We start from the raw sequence: 18030 nt of genomic DNA on the forward strand, positions 1-18030 counted from the left end.
TTTTTGAGTCTAAACTGAGTTTCTTGTAGAAAACACATCGATGGTTTTGTATTTTTACCCATCCTGATACCCTCTGTCTTTTGATTAGGGCATTTAGCCCATTTACATTCAGGGTAACTATTGAGAGATGTGAATTTAGTGCCATTGTATTGCCTGTAAGGTGACTGTTACTGTATATTGTCTCTATTCCTTTCTGGTCTGTTACTTTTAGGTTCTCTCTTTGCTTAGAGAACCAGGGCCAGGCTAAGTAATCTGCTTGGGTTTGCTCTGGGTAGCTTTTGTTCCCTGAATGCTTTCTGTACAACTCTGGAGGATGGGAATGAAGATGGTGGCCTCACATTCTCTGGCCCTTTAGGAGCCAAGGGGTCAGGGCCCCACTCCTTAGTGTGCCCTCAGAGAAAAGCAGTCTATCCCTCCTGTTTCCCTGGTTACCAGCTGCACTTGGAGCTTGCCCAGCCTGTGACTGCCTGTTTCTATCTCGGGTGCATGGCACTGTTTAGCATCTCCAAACCCAGTAGATTCCTGTAGCATGCTCCCGAGCTGCTCCTCCCAGAGGAGGAAGGAGGGGGTCTCTCCGGATCTGCCACTTGTGGGGTCCCTGCTCAAAGAGCAGTAGCTTGACTGTGCCTTGGATCATGGTGTAAGGGAACCCTGAGCTGAGAGCCCACTCCTCGGCTCCGTCTCTGTAGCTGGCTTCTGTGCTCCGATACCTGGCAGCTTTGCCACAGTCAGACACCCCAGGTCTTTATGTGATCCCGTGGGTCCTTAGACCTGCAGGGCTCCACCCCCTGCTTAGCTTCTGGAGTGACATCCCTCAGTAGAGCAGACTTCTAAATGTTTTCATTTTGTGCTCCGCTTCTCTTTCACTTGCCAGGAGTCAGCCCCTCCCACTGTGGTCCATATTCCTGTCACTTTGGATTCACTTCTCCGCACATCCTACCTTCTGGAAAGTGGTCGATTTTCTGTTCCTGGAATTGCTGCTCTTCTTCCCTTCTATTTCCTGTTGAGTTTGTAGGTGTTTAGAATGGTTTGATAACTACCTAGCTGAACTCCTGGGACCTGATGATATCTCAGTCTCCCATTCCTCTGCCATCTTGCCAACTTCAGATATTCTTGAGTTGTCATTGGATGAAATAGATGTATAAATTTTGCCTCTCTAATGGATAATTAAGTTGTGTGACTTCTTAAAAATCCTTCAAAAGCATTTCTTCATGTTGGAAATTATCAGAATCAGAGGGTTCTCTGCACAGTTTTCCACGTCTGCACTAAGGTTTTTATACCCAATGATGTGCAGAAGTCAAGCCTGAGAAGAGGCCCAACCTGGGTGGCTCAGTCATGAGGCGTCTGCCTTTGCTCAGTTCATGATTCTCAGTTCCTGGAATTGAGCCCCACATTGAGCGGGAAGCCCGATTCTCTCTCTCCCACTCCCCCTGCTTGTGTTCCTTCTCTCACTGTCTCTTTGAAAAATTCTCTAGCTGATGAGTCTCTCCCTGACCCTTCTACGCAGAGAAGGCCTTGTCTACTAATTCTATCATTTGTGTCATTTCTGAGTATTTTCAGTCGACTCCTTTTTCTCTTCTTATAGATCGGATTTTCCTTCTTTGCATACCTAGTAATTTTTTATTAATATGAGACATTGTTACTGATATTTGTGTGTATCTGTAAATATTTTTGAGCTTCCTTTTGGGATGCAATAAAGTTACTTGGAAGCAGTGTAAGTCTTTGGAGGCTTGTTTTAGGTTTTGATAGGTGGGACAAGAGTGGTATTTGGTCAAGGGCTATCTTTTTATTCACAACTGAATCAAAATGCTTCTGAACACTCTGCCTGTTACTCCATGAATTACAATGTTTTCCAGTCTGGCTGGTAGAAGCAGGAATTATTCCTGGCCCTGTGTGAGTGCTGACTCTTGTTTCCTTACTAGTCTTTCTAGTCATTCTTCCCCTGGTTTGGGTTTCTCGTTGTTGTCCCACATGTATATACTGATTAGTACTCACCTGAAGACTCAACTCAGGGGGACTAGGTAAGGATCTCTGGATTTCTCTGTGGAGCAGTCTCCTCTTGGTCCTCTGCCCTGTGAATGCGTTCTGCCTTGGCTGTCCTGGATTCCTGTCTCTGTCTTCTGATCTGAGACTGCTAGTGTCCCTGCCTGCGTTCCTTCTCCCTGTACCAGGGCTTAGAAATTCCATTCAGTAAGCTGGAGCAGTCATAGGGCTTATGTTGTGTTTTTCAGGGGTCACTCTGTTTTGTTGCCTGATAATCACTCAGTGTCTTGCAAACCGTTGTTTCATGTGTTTTGTCCTTGTTTATTTGTTTTGGGCAAGAGTGTAAATCCAAATCCTTGTTAACTCCATCTTGACCACCAGTGGTAATTAGAGTGTGGGCTCTCTTGGTTTTTTGAAAAAGACTTTTACCATGTAGTGGGAACCCCAAACTGATATCCTTAATAACTGTTAATTCTAGTGGCAATAGAACCTCTTCTAGTACCTATATAGTACACCTAATGGGTGCCTCACACTGATCCTGATTGAGCCATGTGTTCACCAGTGGATTGATCCTATGACCTGGAAAATGGTGCATATTTCAGTTTGTCGGTCTCCTGGGTCATATGCTTCTCCCCATTCATTTTTGAGATGGAGCACTAGTCCCAGTTCTGCCATTGCTGTGTGGAGTAGGGACATGGTGGCACCAAAAGGAGGGGATGCTAAGCAGATGAACAATAGGGAATTTCTATATGTGTGAAAGAGAGTGAGGTAATGTCAAAGAAAAGTAAAACTTCGTCTTGTAATTGGGTTCAGAAAACTCTCTGAGATACCTTTTTGCTAATTTGAGCATCATTCAAATAACCTGAGCAATGAGTTCTGAATAAATTCATTTTTCAGCCAATTGACATTATACTAGGTTTTGTAGAGTTTAGGGAAAAGGACCCAGGAAAAATTAAGGAATGTGGGAGGCTGGGGAGCTGGGGGGTGGGGAAGATAAAAAAAAAAAGTGTTTTTTATAAATTTAGCAGGTATGGTTTATAATCTGTCATGTATCTTATGCTGTGATTGCTTTTTTAATGTAATTACCTAAATTTTGAAGTTGAAATAGTCCTGGGTGATAGGATGTTGGTTTTGTGGCATATCTAAGAGCTCTATCTTCATATGCCTTTTGAGGAAAAGCAGTTTGAGCAAATGCAATTTGATTGAGATCTGAGTCTAAGTAGTCTGGCTAAAACAGTGTTTCGGAACTTGGGATGGTGTGCAGGAGCAGGATTACATATGTACCGAACCTGCATGAACAAACGTCCCCAAACTTGTTTCTGGCCATTTTTTTCGTGAAAAGCTCATCTTTGCTAAAAGGGTTACTTATTTTTGATTTAGTAGTTTCTCTTAGAATGAGAACGTTCTTTGTAAAATCTGTAGGAAGGAGGAAAAAGCTCTGGACCTGGAGTCATAAGGTCAGGATTCTTTGGTTTGCCTCTAAATAAGTATGACATTAGGCCAATTTCTAGCCTCTTTCATGGGTAAGTCAATTCACAAGTGGAGATACTGTGCCTACAATGGGAGTTTAGTTTGTGAGTAGCTGGAAGAGAGGGGGTGGTTCAGTTAACTTCAGGCTTGGTATTAGCTTTCTAGGTTAAAATGTTCATCCTTCAGATAGATTTCCTGAAAAGCGTAAATGGGGCCAGCCAGGATGTGGTTCTGTAGCATCCAAAACAAAACAAAATCCCTGATCATTGGAACTGAGTAAATCTGTGGTTTTCGGACCTTTTCTTAAAGCCAAGGACTACATTTAGAGATAAAATAATCAAAAGCTGATTAAGAGGAAACCGAATGGAAGATCTAGCCTTAGATGTACCCCTTATCTGACCATATCCTTCAGAGGGGTTGGAAAACGACTATATTAGCTGATTGTTCCTTACAGCTCTAAAATTTCTTTGATTTTCAAAGTGTAGGGAACACAGTGACTTAGAGACTATTATTGCCTTAAAATGTTTTGAAAAAATTCAGTTACTTATTTTTAATGAATTTTTGAACTTTATTTGTCATAAAATAATATATTTCATTCTTTACTAGTAAAATATCATAAAGGTTGAATTATTTTCTTTGGGGTACAGAAATCTCTTAAGCAAAAATACTGATCTCTAGTTAAAATTATTATAAATACTATTCATAAGTTCACTTCAGCTCATTTAGGTAATTTTATTTCCTCATAGGTACTAACATTTTTAAAAATTTTTCATTGATAGGATCCTAATCTAACATTTTAAGTAATCAGTTTGCAAGCAAAATATTTTTCCTTATCTATTTTCTTTAACTTAAGCATACTTTTGAGAAAAAATTAAATTTATCTTTTGGAACAGGGTCATTATCGTTATTGTGCTGCTCTTTCTATGCTGGGGGAATATGACTGGGCCCTGCAAGCAAACATAAAAGCTCAAAAACTCTGTAAAAATGACCCTGAGGGAATCAAGGATCTAATTCAGCAGCATGTAAAGTTACAAAAACAAATAGAAGACCTGCAAGGTATTTCACCTAAGATTCTTTGGTTACAGTCGAATTCCCTTTAAAACTTTTGAAGGTGGGTTTCTTGGATTAATGGAGGACCATAAATCAACTCTCAGGTGATTTTGTGCTTATTTTGTTATGTTATCTTGGTCAAGTTACTGAAGTTTTACATTTCTGTCTGTGTTGAAGTATGTTAGTGTTATATTCCACTAGGTAATTATAAATGATTAGAATTTTTTATTTGAAATAACAAATTATTATTTATTCTTCTGTAGTAAAATATGCCACCTTGAGATTTTAGGTAAAGTGAAGACTTTTGAAACAAAATTATTTAAAATTTTTTCCTCCGTTATGGTTATTTCTTAAAGAAAAGACCCTTCAGTAGAATTGTTTGATGTTTTTGCACCAAGTATGTGGCTCATTCTTTAGCATGCGGAACATTTTTGCATATATACATCTGTATGTGGGTATGTACACATATATCACAAATCAGGTGTGTGGGCTAGAATTCTAGATTTTCATTCTCTTGTTTTCTCTCCTAAGTATTTTGCTTTCCCCGATGCCTAAAATTCCCTTACTCTATACTTCCAGTGTATAGGTCTTTCCTGTTTTTCTTTTTGGGTACTTAGTGTCTTGGGGAGCTGAGCTGAGCTGTTATTATCCAACGTAACATGATTATAAGATTGTGAGCTCCTTGAAGACAGGAACCATCTCTGATTCAGATTTATATACTCCTGCATCTAGTCAATGATCACATGTAATGTATGTCAAATAAGGCTGTGTAACATTTTGCTGATGCCATCCTAAAACTCAGAACATCTGAAAATATAAAATTATTAAGGTTTATTTTTCAGTTCTGTAAATTTGATGTTTTTACTGTCAGCTTAAGGGATATTTGGAAATCTCTTCAAAGTATGTGTTGCCAATCCACTGATTACTATGCATGTGTGTGATTGATTTTTATAGGTCGAACACCAACTAGAAATCCAATTAAAGCCTTTTATGAAAGCAGGTGAGTTAATTCCAATCAGATCAGTAGCTGTTACTTGGGATGGCTTTGCCCTGTAGATTTAAGAATCACTGTATCTGATGCTTTGTGGCTAATAACAACCACAGTAAAGTTGGGGAGGGAAGAAAGAGTGGTTTGTGTCTCAGATCAGGTGACCTGTGAATTGTCAGATTTGTTTTGCCAATTGTTTTACTGAACCATTTGTATGTATATTTGTGGGAGCTCAGTAGCCTAAGCCTTGGGAAAAGGTGGGTGAAGTGTTAAATGGATGTCACTGTGCTTGGGTGGGAACAGTTTGTACATTGAGGGTCCTGGCAGAGAGCAGGGACACAGTCTGTACCTTTAACCCTTAGCCTCTGTCCTGGAAAAATCTGCCATCAGCCTCCCAGTATCTTAAGGACTAGGACACTAGAAAGTGACAACAGACAACAAGAAATAGACAACAGACAGATTCGAATATACTCACAAGGAAACAAATAACAGCCAGGGTTCTACATTTATTACTTGGCACTAAAAATAGACATTTTCCCCACATGCTTTAGATGCCCAAGATATTGAAGCTGTTAAATTTAAGACAGGGAGAATTACTTATTTTAATATTAGAAACCAAAATACATATTGAACTGTTCTTAATCTATTTTGAGTTTTTACTATGAAATTTAAAGCAATATTTGTGTATAAAGCCCAATCTCAGAGGTGGATCCTTTTCTAAAACAGTATTACCCTGCTTTCAAGGAAGAAAAGTGGTATTTGCTGGAACCTATTTATTTGAAGGATAACTTTTAAAAAATGCATGCTAATCAATAGAAATAAAATTATTATTTCTCGTATTCCCTCTCAGGGCCTACATACCCAGTTTATCAGCACCTGCATTTAGTACTTCACTTAACTTTGTGGAAACTGAAAAAGATTCCAGAAAATCTAACCACGAAATGGCAAACGGTGGTAATCAGAATCTAAAGGTAGGTTCAGTTAAAAGCTAAAATTAAAATGGTTTCAAGTATAGGTAGTCTCATGTTTTCACAGTAGTAGTCTGGTGAGAATGGAAATTAAGTATTTTGATGGTATGAATTCCTTTTGCCTCTAATATGAAGAGAGTGAGTCTTTTCTTTTCAATATTCTAACTATCTCCTTCAACTATGAAGAGAATATTTCAGTATAACAGTTTCTTTTGAAATCACATTTGTGTGTTTTCAAAATATTTTTTTTCTAAATTTCATTTTACTACTTTGATAGTTCTCTTAGTATGCTTTTCCTGCTTTACATGTCTCTCAGTCAAACAGCCACTTGGGAATGAGTGACAGTGGGGTCTAGTGGCCTTGTCATCCCATTCCTTACAGTACTGTCAGTTTTTCTTCTTCCTTTTCCCTTTTGCAATCTCTTACCTACCTGGCACCACACGAGCCTGCCCATCCGACTTGTGTTATGTTGGGCCTGGGAGGCACACTCTTCCCATCTCTGCCCAAGGCCTTTCTGCAGCCTTTGTTGCTTTTCCCAGCAGTGGTCCCCAGCCTTGACTCCCTGCTGAGCTTATCAGCACCCAGGCCTCATGGTTTCTGAGGGCACCTCTAAGCCTTTTAGCCTGGCTCTGTGATTGGTATCCCAAATGACCTGAATCTGAGTTTTCCTCTGAACGGTAGTGTGCTAAAAACTTGGCATTATCACCAAGTCCACGTTAATACTTCTTTCTAGGATTTGCGAGGGAAAAAGGAATTGGTGTTTTGGAGTACGTGGCTAATAGGCATTAAGGGAACTTTTCCAGCTCACTGTGTCATCCTTTTCTTGTTAATAAAAATCTCAGAGGCTGTATTCAGTTAGAGGAGCATAAGGAAAGATGCGATAATATTTATTCGGTATACTTATCGAACAATAGACCTGTCAGGCATCATGCCAGGTGTTGGAAGTAGAGTTATCATTAGAGAATTTGTCATTTAGAATCTCATATTACTAGTTATCATTTTGTTTGTTTATTCATTTAGGCCTAATTACCAGCTGGTTATTTTAGGCTCTTGGGTAAATTCTGTTCTATTCTTTTTTATTATTTAGTTATTGAATTCTTCATGGCTTTATTTTTTGAAAATCTCACAAATTTTGTTTTCATGGGTAGGTGGTAGATGAAGCTTTGAAGGCAGATGATTGTGACTGTCATCCTGAATTTCTGCCACCATCAGGTAAGATTTTTCCTTATGTAAGTTGTTTGCTGAATTAATATAGCATTCCTAAAACTGCAGCCCCAGCATTTGCATGAGTCTTGCATACATTTGCTATTACTTTCCTTTTACTTCATAATGCTTCTGTGTTAAGAAAACACTGAATACTTATTTGAAATCAACACTTAGTCTTTTCATATTTTTTAATAAATTTAATTTTAGAAATTCAAGTAAATGGAATAGAAAGGAAGGACATAAACTCTTTGCTACCTAATTTCCATGAGGCCAGTGTTTTTCACCTTCAGTTTCATTAAAACCCCTGACTAAGGAGGCTATTTAGACAGATTTTTTTCCCTGTTTGCCTTCCTACTACAGGTACTGTTTATTTATGTCCTGTATGTCCATCTGTGCTTTATATATTAAAAATTCAGATTCTTTTTTCATCCCCTTAAACTAACTTTCACCCTTTTCAGGGTGGTTTTCAGAATGGATGCTTTAGACTGATACTAGTTTAACTGGTACATGCTCAGTGTATGTTTATTTCTGCATCTAATAAATACACAGACACACAAAGCAGGACTTCTTTCACTTGGCATCATTGGGAAATAAAGGGTCCAGAGAAGTGAACATTCATCTTCCATTTATTTCTCATCTCCCTTTTTTTTTTTTAAGATTTTATTTATTTGACAGAAGGAGAGAGATCACAAGTAGGTGGAGAGGCAGGCAGAGAGAGGGGGAAGCAGGCTCCCCGCTGAGCAGAGAGCCCCATGGGGGCTGGATCCCATGACCCCGATCATGACCTGAGCTGAAGGCAGAGGCTTAACCCACTGAGCCACCCAGGCACACCTCTCAGTCTCCCTTTACATGACCAGATTTTGTTGTAAATCATTCTAAAGTAGATTATATGCTTCCCTGCCTTTTATAGCAGAGTTTAAGAAAAATACAGATTTTCTTGTTGACTCAACGTTGCTGTTAGATGCAAATTCTTTGTCTGAAGCTTTCAGAGGTTATGGGGGTGAGATTGCTGACCTGATTAGTGATCTTGTTGATGATCTCTTTTCCTTTTTCTTGTTGATTGGCTGGTTGGTTTTCAGTGTTTCTGCTTCTGGCAGCCATTTCTGTCTTTTCCTTCCCGCAGTTCTGTCTCCTCAGGCTTCAGTGCCACATACCCAGCTGTTTACCACTGGCCCTTCCTGTTTGGTTAGCACATTAGAAAATTACAAAGAGGGAGACTCAGGTGATTGTCTTATCTGATGTAAGTCTAATAGCACATGAAAAATCCTTGAGGATAAAACTTTTCTTTTGGAAAAATCTTTTTAATTTATTGATATTTCTTGGACTGTTATTATCGGATAGCACATTTAATTAAATGTTTTAAATACCACCTACACTTCAGCATCTGGATTTAGTCAAAGAAATTGAGGTCCCAGGGTTAGGGCTGTGTAGTTTTGCCTGAAATCAGAAGGAATCAAATTAGAACTCTCCTGCCTTTCTGGAAGCCTCTTTTGTGTTCTGAGGCCATCCAAACCCCGCTTGGCTCTGATCCCCTTCTTAATACAGAGGTTCTGACTTGCCTCTGCTATCTCTTCCCAGAGCTTCCATCAAAAAAACCCTGTCCCTATTGCTGTGCTTTCTTCTACATACCTCTGTGCATGGCCCTCCCCACTCCAAAGTATGCAGTGGTCCCTGCTCTTGCCAGTGGGACAAAGGCTGGGCTCACAGAGCTGGAGTATCAGAAGCAAAGGACCCATGAGCACTCACTCCAGCTGGCCTTCACTGCCCCTTTCTAGCTTTCTTTTCTTACCCAGTTTATCAGATCACACAGGCTTAGTACTTAATGTTTCTTACAGTGAATGTCATTCTTGGGTTTGGCCCATACCATCTAAATCCTACTTGTTTGTTTCTCTCTCTTTCTCTCTCAAGACTTTTATTTATTTGAGAGAGAGCGAGTATGAGTGGAAGAAGGGGCAGAGGGAAAGGGACAAGCAAACCCCTCGCTGAGCACAGAGCCCACTGTGGGGCTCCATCCCAGAACCCCAGAATTATGACCTGAGCCAAAATCAGATGCTTAATTGACTGAGCCACGCAGGTGCCCCAAATCCCACCTGTTCTTAAAGCTAAATACAAATGCTGTATCCCCTCTAAGGTTTTGCCTGGCCACTGGACCTTAAGTGATGTCCACCTTTGTGAGTTGTAAGAACAGTTAATATGGAATTCATACGTCAGTAACAACGTGTTATCTTCTCGTCTTCCTAAAGGTGATTGCTGCGTAATTCCTGGTGACTGCCTTTTCTTCCCATCTGATTATAAAAACCTGAGGACAGGAACTGTGGCCTGTATCTTTCTATATCTACTTTAGGCCTAAGTAATATCATGTGATTAATGTTCACAATACTTCTATAGCATACATAGACAAACATCATTGTGTCTGGTTTTTCACCTGTTTGTACTAATTACACTCACATAAAATATTGCTTCCTTTGCTGCTTATTCCAATGTACATATTTTTAATTAATTTACTTTCAGGCTTGTTGATTTTTATGAACAGATTTCAGGAACAAATACTTTGTATTCACAGGTCAGCCTCCAAAATATAAAGGAAAACAAAAATCTCGAAACAATGAATTGGAGAAATTCAGGTATGTTTTTTATCTGTGTGTGTGGTTTTTTCCCCTTTTCAAATATCAAAGGCATATCTTTAGGAGAGTGTTTTTGGCTAAAGGATTATTAATCCTTTAGGTGTTAGTAAGGGTATTAGTAAATGTCTCATGAAACAGTACGACATTTACGTTAGTAAATGTCTGGAAGTAAGACAGTAAAAGGGTGTTAGTAAATGTCTCGAAAGCATGGAATATGAGATATAGCAGTGTTAATTCTTAAAAATCCCAAAATATATTCTAATACAAAGAAAAAATATTCAGAAAAGTATAAAGTAAGAGTCACATCTTCTCCTTGCTCACCTTATTTTACCTTTCCCACATCTGCTTCTCTGGTGGCTTCCTTTAGGGACTCTGTGTTAATGAGTTCTTGGCCACCTGGAAGCAGGCATGGGTATGTGTATATTTAGGGGCCCTTCAGGGTAGTTTTCATTAAAGGAACATGTTCACTAATGAAGCGACCACTTATAAAATTAATAGTAGGACCTCTTGCCACCCATCTTTATAATTAACCCCTCTATTGCCTACCAGTTATATATTGATTGCAAAGTGAAACTATAAATCTTACAGTGAATATAGAAGATCATGAGGTCAAGGAAAGTGATGCTGGAGACCCTGCAAAACCATTTCTGCCACAGTTAGACCAGCTGTCAGCTTTCTTTTCTATCTCCTGATTAGGTGTTTCAGGGAAAAGAATTTTAATATCAAAGTGCTAAGAGAAATTAGTAAAACTCCATCTTCAGAAAATGACTGTTTTTTTGATGTTGCTACAAAAGTTTAAATTTAAAGCAAGGGCTTAGATACTATGTTCTTTCATTTTGTAGAAAAATCCCGTCTTCCCTTCCCCTGTTAAACCTTAAAATAAACCAAAAACATACAGTGCTACTCTTTGAATGCATAGTTGTAATTTTAAACTGTTCTGCTAAAGAAAAATTTATTTTCCAATGTTTTGTTTTTGTTTTCAAATTGAGGTCTTCTTATTTGATTATGTCTGCTTCATGGAGATCAACATCCTTCATTTTCATGGGTACAGGGTAATTCATAGTATAGTTGTATATTTGAAGAAGAAATTTCTAGAGTGGAATTGCTCTGTCAAAGAGGATGTGTGGTTTTAACTTTGCTAGATACTGTCACATTGTCCTCCCCGAAAGTGAGCACTTTTCACACTCTTCCTGAGCTGTGGGGGAGTGTGTTGTAATAAAAAATGTGTGTATATATTTGGTCTCTGTCCTCAGTTCTTGTCATAGGGCTCTTAAAGCCCTTGAACTCTCAGAGTGGTAAGAATATCTTTTGTTTTTCATAATGAGGTTTTTTCTACTATACTTACACCAATGAGGTGACCTGGTCCCCTACTTTCAGGATTGGGATGGTTGGTCACCAGAAAGACTAAACGTGTGATGGGAGGGTTGGAACTCTCAGTCCCACCCCCTGATCTCCAAGAAGGGGAAGAGGCTGGAAGTTGAGTTTGGTCACCAATGACTAGTAATGATTATTCATGTTTATGTGAGGAAACCTTGATAGAAGAAACCTCTAAACTATGGGGTCAGGGGAGCTTATTGGTTGCTGAGTACATGGAGATGCTGGGAAGGTGGGGCACTCTGGGGCAGCATGAAAGCTTTGCAGCATTCCCCTCCTTCATGTCTTCCTGTGCTTCTCTTCCATTGGGCTGCTGTGAATTACATCCTTTATAATAAGCTAGTAATAATAAGTAGAGCACTTTCCTGAGTTCGGTGAGTCATTCTAAGGAGTTGTTGAACCTGAGGGAGGGTCACAGGAACTTCTAAGTTTGTCATCCACCAGGCAGTAGTGTGGGTAGCCTGTGCACCTCATTGTGGCTGACAGTAGGGGTCAGGGCATTATGCCTGAAGTGGGGTCAGCCTTGTGGGACTGGGGCTTTAACCTGTAGGGCCTATGTTAGCTCCAGAGTTGGTGTCAAAATGGAATTGAGTTGTTGGACACTGGGTATTGGTGAATTGATGTGGAGAATAGGAACTATTTGATGTCAGAAAACACCACCTAGCATACCTGAACCTTCCTTACCCTCACCAGCATTGGAAGTCAGACTTTCTGAAACAGTTGTAACTTACTACATTTTCATATGAGGTGGTGCATCTTTGCAGTGTTTACGGGGCACATTTCTTGTTTCAAGGCTATGTTATGACTGCATTTATAATAACTTTTGATGATCAGCATAAATCCCCCCAATTTCTTTTTTTTTTTAAGTTTGTCCATACCATCTTTATAATAAACTCATTTGGCCCCCCTCCATCTCTAATTTTATAGAGATTTTTATTGAGATTTCATTGTATTTAGAGAGTGGTTTGGGGGAGAATCAGCTTCTTGGTAATATTTCAGTGTAGGCACTAATGACTCTCCATTTATTCAGTGTTTAAAATGACCTTCACATGGAGATTAAAAGTGCAGTATAGGGAATATAGTCAACAATATTGTAATAATGTTGTGTGGTGACAGGTGGAGACTGCACTTCCTGTGGTGAGCTCTGTGTGGTGTATAGCATTGTGGAGTCACTGTGTTGTGTGCTTAAAACTAATGTAACATTTTATGTCAACTATACTACAGTTTTTAAAAAATGGCCTTCAGTACATATATTCTTTATATAAGCAAGACTGTTTTATTTTAAAATAACTCAACACTTTTCTCTATTAGTTCTAGCTCACAGGGTAGTTTACCAGTAGATTTGAAGAACATCTTGGAAAAACAGTTTTCTAAATCTTCCAGAGCTGCGCACCAGGTAAAGGAAAACGCTTATTTCTAATGAAAAAGCAAAGTCTTTGAATAAAACATTTTTCTTATAAATTAAGTCTTACCATGTACATCTCTAAGATTTATTTTTTATAATTTAAGTTATGGACATTTGATTATATATATAACTGCTAATAAACCAAACTGTCACTAATTTAGCTATTATCTTGATAATCCCTTTTTTTTTTAACTTGATAATCACTTTAACCAGAAATTTAACTAATGCTTGATACTGCAGAATTGTTTGCTTCCTGGGGATTCAAAGATGAAGGAATTCTTTGCTTTCCAGTTTTAACTTTAAGGGGCACCTGGCTGGCTCACTTGGTAGAGCTTGTGACTCTTGATCTCTGGGTTATGAGTTCAAGACTCATGTTGTGTGTATAGCTTACTTAAAATAAAAACTTAAAAAATAGATAAGTACTTTAAGAAGATTTAAATTATTTTAAAAGGTTCAAGGACTTGCAGTTTTATTACACCTACCTTAAAGCTGTTAAAGAGCAAACTTTTTGTTCTTTGAATGATTTAACAGTAATCAGATAACTTTGTGTATAAAATTCTTTCTGTGGTATTTAGGAAGTAATTAAAAAGATGAATAGGCAGAGCACAGAGGACTTTTAGGACAGTGAAAATTCTCTGTATAATTTTATAATGGTAGATAGATGTCCTTATACATTTATCTAAACCAGTAGAATGTATGGCACCAAGGGTATATCTGATATTAAACTATAGACTTTGAGTGATTAGGGTGTATCCATGTAGTTCATCTTTGGTAAGAAATACACTGTTCTGGGTTAAAGAAGATGTATATGTGTGTGTACACACACACACACACACACACACACAATGGAGTATTACTCAGCCATAAAATAGAATAAACTGTTGCCATTCTTAACAACATGGATGGACCTAGGGAGTATTTTGCGAAGTGAAATACTTTAGAGAAAGACAAATACCATGTGATTTCACTTATATGTGGACTCTGAAAAACAAAGCAAATGAACACACACAAAAACAGCTAGTCTTATAAATACAGAGAACACACTGTTGGTTGCCAGTATGGAGGGAGAGGGAGAGAATGAAAGGGGAATGGGTGAAATACATGAAGGGGATGGAGAAGTTCAAACTTCCAGTTATGAAATAAATAACCACGGGGTGAAAAGTGCAGCATAGCGAACATAGTCAATAATATTGTGATAACTCCGGCTGATGACAGATGGTAACTGTGCTTACTGTGATGAACACTGCATAATGTTTAGCATTGTTGAATCACTATATTGTATACCTGAAATTAGTGTAACATTGTATGTTAACTATACCTCAATAAAAAATGTAGATATGTAGAATATACCATTCTGATGAGTGACATTGATAGTGGAGTATACGTGGGAGGAGGCAAAGGGTATCTGGAAATTTCTGTACCTCCTCAATTTTGTTGTGAACTTAAAACTTAGAGAAAAATGCAAGGGATACAGCTAAAGGATTACTTTGAAGGAAATTAATCAAGCTAAATGTATGTATTAAAAGAACAAAAACTTTTAAATTAATGAAATATTTATCTTAGGAGCTAGAAAAAGAGAAAAACAGGAAATAAACCCAAAGAAATAGAAGGAAGGAAATAATAAAGATCAAAGTAGAAAATAATGAACTGGAAACAAATGTATAAGACAGAATCCACAGAGCTAATAGTTGATTCTTTGCCAGTATTAATAAAATTTACACACTGGTGTGGCAACTGATAAAGAAAAGAAAACATCATAAAACAATTTCAAGAATGAACAAGGAAGGGTGCATTACTATAGATCCTTGAGTATTACAAATTCATCAAAATACTATTATGAACAATATCATACCAAGAAATTTGAAAAAAAATGGATGAAATGGACAAATACCTAGAAAAATCCAACTTACAAAAACTGATTCAGGAAGACCTCGAAACCTTGATGAAATCCAGAATTTGTAGAACAATGGCTGGTCACTATTCTAGTCATTCAACACTTGTAGACCATGTAGTAGTAAGTGAAAGGTTGTCTTTTGTGGGTGAACATGGTTCATAGGAGTCTGCTTTGACAATTAATCCTTTATGTAAACAGTTCTATTCCTTCGAAAATAGAATGTTGGATTTAAATTTCACTCCAAAAAATTTCTGTTAGCATATGGAATACAGTACTTGTTTTAATATGGGGGTCATTTAAAATTCAGTTAACTATTTTAGGTATATAGACAATTATCTTACAGAGGACTGTAGGAATGAAGCACATTTCAAGCAGTTTATGATAACATTTCTAATCAGTTGCGTAAAAGCATATTTAGAATTTCTGATATTTGCAGATTTAAAAATTACGCCTTTTCATATTGATTTTACGGACTTGCAAAACTGTGAAGGACTTAAATAGAAAAGACAACCTGGGAAGATCAGAGGTGATTTAGTAAGTATGGTAGTCATTTTTGTGCCTTCCCTTGTTCATTTAACACACTTTTGTTAGACACTGCGACCCAGCCTACTCTGATGGAGCTTTTAGTACTCCATGATAGTTTTTTGTATTATACTCAGAAAAACAATTTTTTAAAGATTTATTTTTGTTTATTTTAGAGAGCACACCTGTGCCTTCTAATGGGGGAAGGGCAGAGGAAGAGGGAGAGAGAGTCCCAAGGAGACTCCATGCTGAGCACAGGGCCCGACATGGGGCTCAATCTCATGACCCAGGAGATCACAACCCAAGTGGAAGCCAAGAGTTGGATGCCCAGCTAACTGAGCCTCCCAGGCGTGCCTAAGAGAAATAATTTTTGATGAAAACAGGAGATTATAGGTCTCTTTTCTAGAATGTGAAAGATTAAAATGGAATCAGTTCATTTAAGGATAGCACATCATCATCTATAACTTTCAAAATTCGTGTCTTAACATAGATACAGGTATTCTTGAGCTTTTTAAATACTCTAAGAAATTCCAAGTTTATGTGAGAGCTGCTCTTTTCTGTGTGTATTCTGGGGGAAAGGGCTCCTAAACTTTGAGTCAGTGGATGAAAATTAGTAGACAACTTTTGTTAATTGTGATCAAACTACTCTTCCATTTGTGCTTTGTACAACGGTGCCTCCTTTTGGATCTTTACTGTTAGGAACAGTGAGGAATATCACATGCATATTTGCATTTTCTGCTTTCCTGAATGGTGTACACATGTAAGTCAAGGAGTGAGGAAATCTAGGCTTAATGTGTAGTCTGTCTAGTTTTTATGGAATTTTGCAACTGATAGCTGTTGCCATGTAACTAAAAGTTTACTTCAGATTGTAATGCATGTCACATATATACCCAGAGATAAAGTGTTTTTCTCACTTAGCACTTTCGTTTTTGTTTTTTATTTCTTATGCTCTTCTCTTTGCATTTAACCTATCTTTTCCTGATAATTTTACTGAGTTCTATTCAAGTACATGTTGGGCAAAAGTAGAACCAAGGATTGAAATGTCCTTTCTTGCTGAGAATTAAGGTTTATTCCAGACCACGAGGGTAGGTGTTAAAATCTGATCGTGATCAGTAAATTGCTTGTTCTTATTTGTCTAATTCTCATTAGCCAAACCGTTATTTAGATGGTGGCTGGTATTGTCTGTGCTGTTTGTGCTATTAGAACTTCTGAATGCTGCCTTTTCCATCTGGAAAAGTGAGCAAGTCATAGAACCATGCAGCGTAAAATGAACTGCCCTTTCTTGTCATGAGTAGCAGTAGTAGGAATGTTGGAAATAAAATGGTGAAGCAGGACCTTTCAGTTTTCGCTGGAAAAGTGCCATGTAGAGAGGGGAGTATAACACATGAAGGGCAGCTTACTTACTTACATATTTTACTTACTTACATTTTTTACTTACACATATTTTACTTACATATTTTACAGTCAGTTATAAAATGTAACCACCCTGTGATGAACTTGGCATCTTGAGTTTTTGGCTAAACACACATAGCTAGCTCTGGATTACCTAATAGAAATTTTTTTTTTTTTTTGCAGGATTTTGCTAATATAATGAAAATGCTGAGAAGCTTAATCCAGGATGGTTATACGGCTTTGTTGGAGCAGCGTTGCCGCAGTGCTGCCCAGGCCTTCACGGAGCTGCTCAACGGTTTAGATCCTCAAAAAATAAAGGTAAAATTGTAGTCTTTCACTTTGTTTCTCAGTGCAGATGCATTTCAGGTGAATGCAGAAGAGAACCATGGCTTTAACTTCATTATATTAACGTACCTTAGACCTACCTGAGATTAGCGGAATCTGCTCCAGGTGGTAAGAAGCAGCTAACACTGTGATTCAGTCTTTGTGGTTGCACTTAATATACGACACAGGGTTAGACTCTCTCCTTACTCTTCATTAGAACGTTTGACAGCTTCTACAGAAGTACTGGATCAAGGTTTTGGACTTGCTTTAATCACATCTTTTCATTTAGAAAGAATTATCTAGGTAAATAATTCATGCAGGATTGTAAGCAAACATCTTAATCTGTCACAGTACCCACTTATGTGCAAAAGAATATGGCGACTCAGTTATTCTAGTTTGCTCTGAACCACCCCTTCAAGGAACTCTGAGACAGTGTTTTTGGGTTTTGAATACTTGATTTTAGTATAACTGCATATCTTTATAAAATATATTTTCCAATTTTGTTTGGCCTTTGTCCTGGTTATAGTGATTAGAGAGATTCCATACTACTTTTTGTTTTTCTGTTGTGGCTAACAGGTTGGTTTGATGCAGGCTGGGCAAAATTATGTTCAGATTTTTAACTGGAGCATTTTTATTGACAGCAATTGAACCTGGCCATGATTAACTATGTCTTAGTAGTCTATGGACTTGCTATTTCTCTCCTTGGAATAGGACAACCTGAGGTAAGATTTGTAACAGAGATAATAGTAAAAATATGCCATTAATTTTAGAAGATAATGTAAAAAATAGTTTTACCTCTTTGGCTTATTTTTTTCTGATAATTTCTTCTG

General features: G+C 37.9%; 1 protein-coding gene across 1 annotated transcript in view; it reads left to right on the forward strand.

Moving 5' to 3' along the window:
• TTC3 (tetratricopeptide repeat domain 3) overlaps positions 1 to 18030 on the forward strand; it is a 130172-nt gene that overhangs the window by 41895 nt on the left and 70247 nt on the right. The window contains exons 13-20 of the mRNA XM_059392334.1: positions 4347 to 4509; positions 5458 to 5503; positions 6342 to 6462; positions 7608 to 7671; positions 10229 to 10289; positions 12975 to 13059; positions 17060 to 17194; positions 17842 to 17922. Coding sequence (XP_059248317.1) covers positions 4347 to 4509; positions 5458 to 5503; positions 6342 to 6462; positions 7608 to 7671; positions 10229 to 10289; positions 12975 to 13059; positions 17060 to 17194; positions 17842 to 17922 — 756 coding nt within the window. The remainder of the gene's footprint in view (positions 1 to 4346; positions 4510 to 5457; positions 5504 to 6341; positions 6463 to 7607; positions 7672 to 10228; positions 10290 to 12974; positions 13060 to 17059; positions 17195 to 17841; positions 17923 to 18030) is intronic.

Source organism: Mustela nigripes, chromosome 2 (assembly GCF_022355385.1).
Source record: "Mustela nigripes isolate SB6536 chromosome 2, MUSNIG.SB6536, whole genome shotgun sequence".
NCBI classification, from domain to species: domain Eukaryota; kingdom Metazoa; phylum Chordata; class Mammalia; order Carnivora; family Mustelidae; genus Mustela; species Mustela nigripes.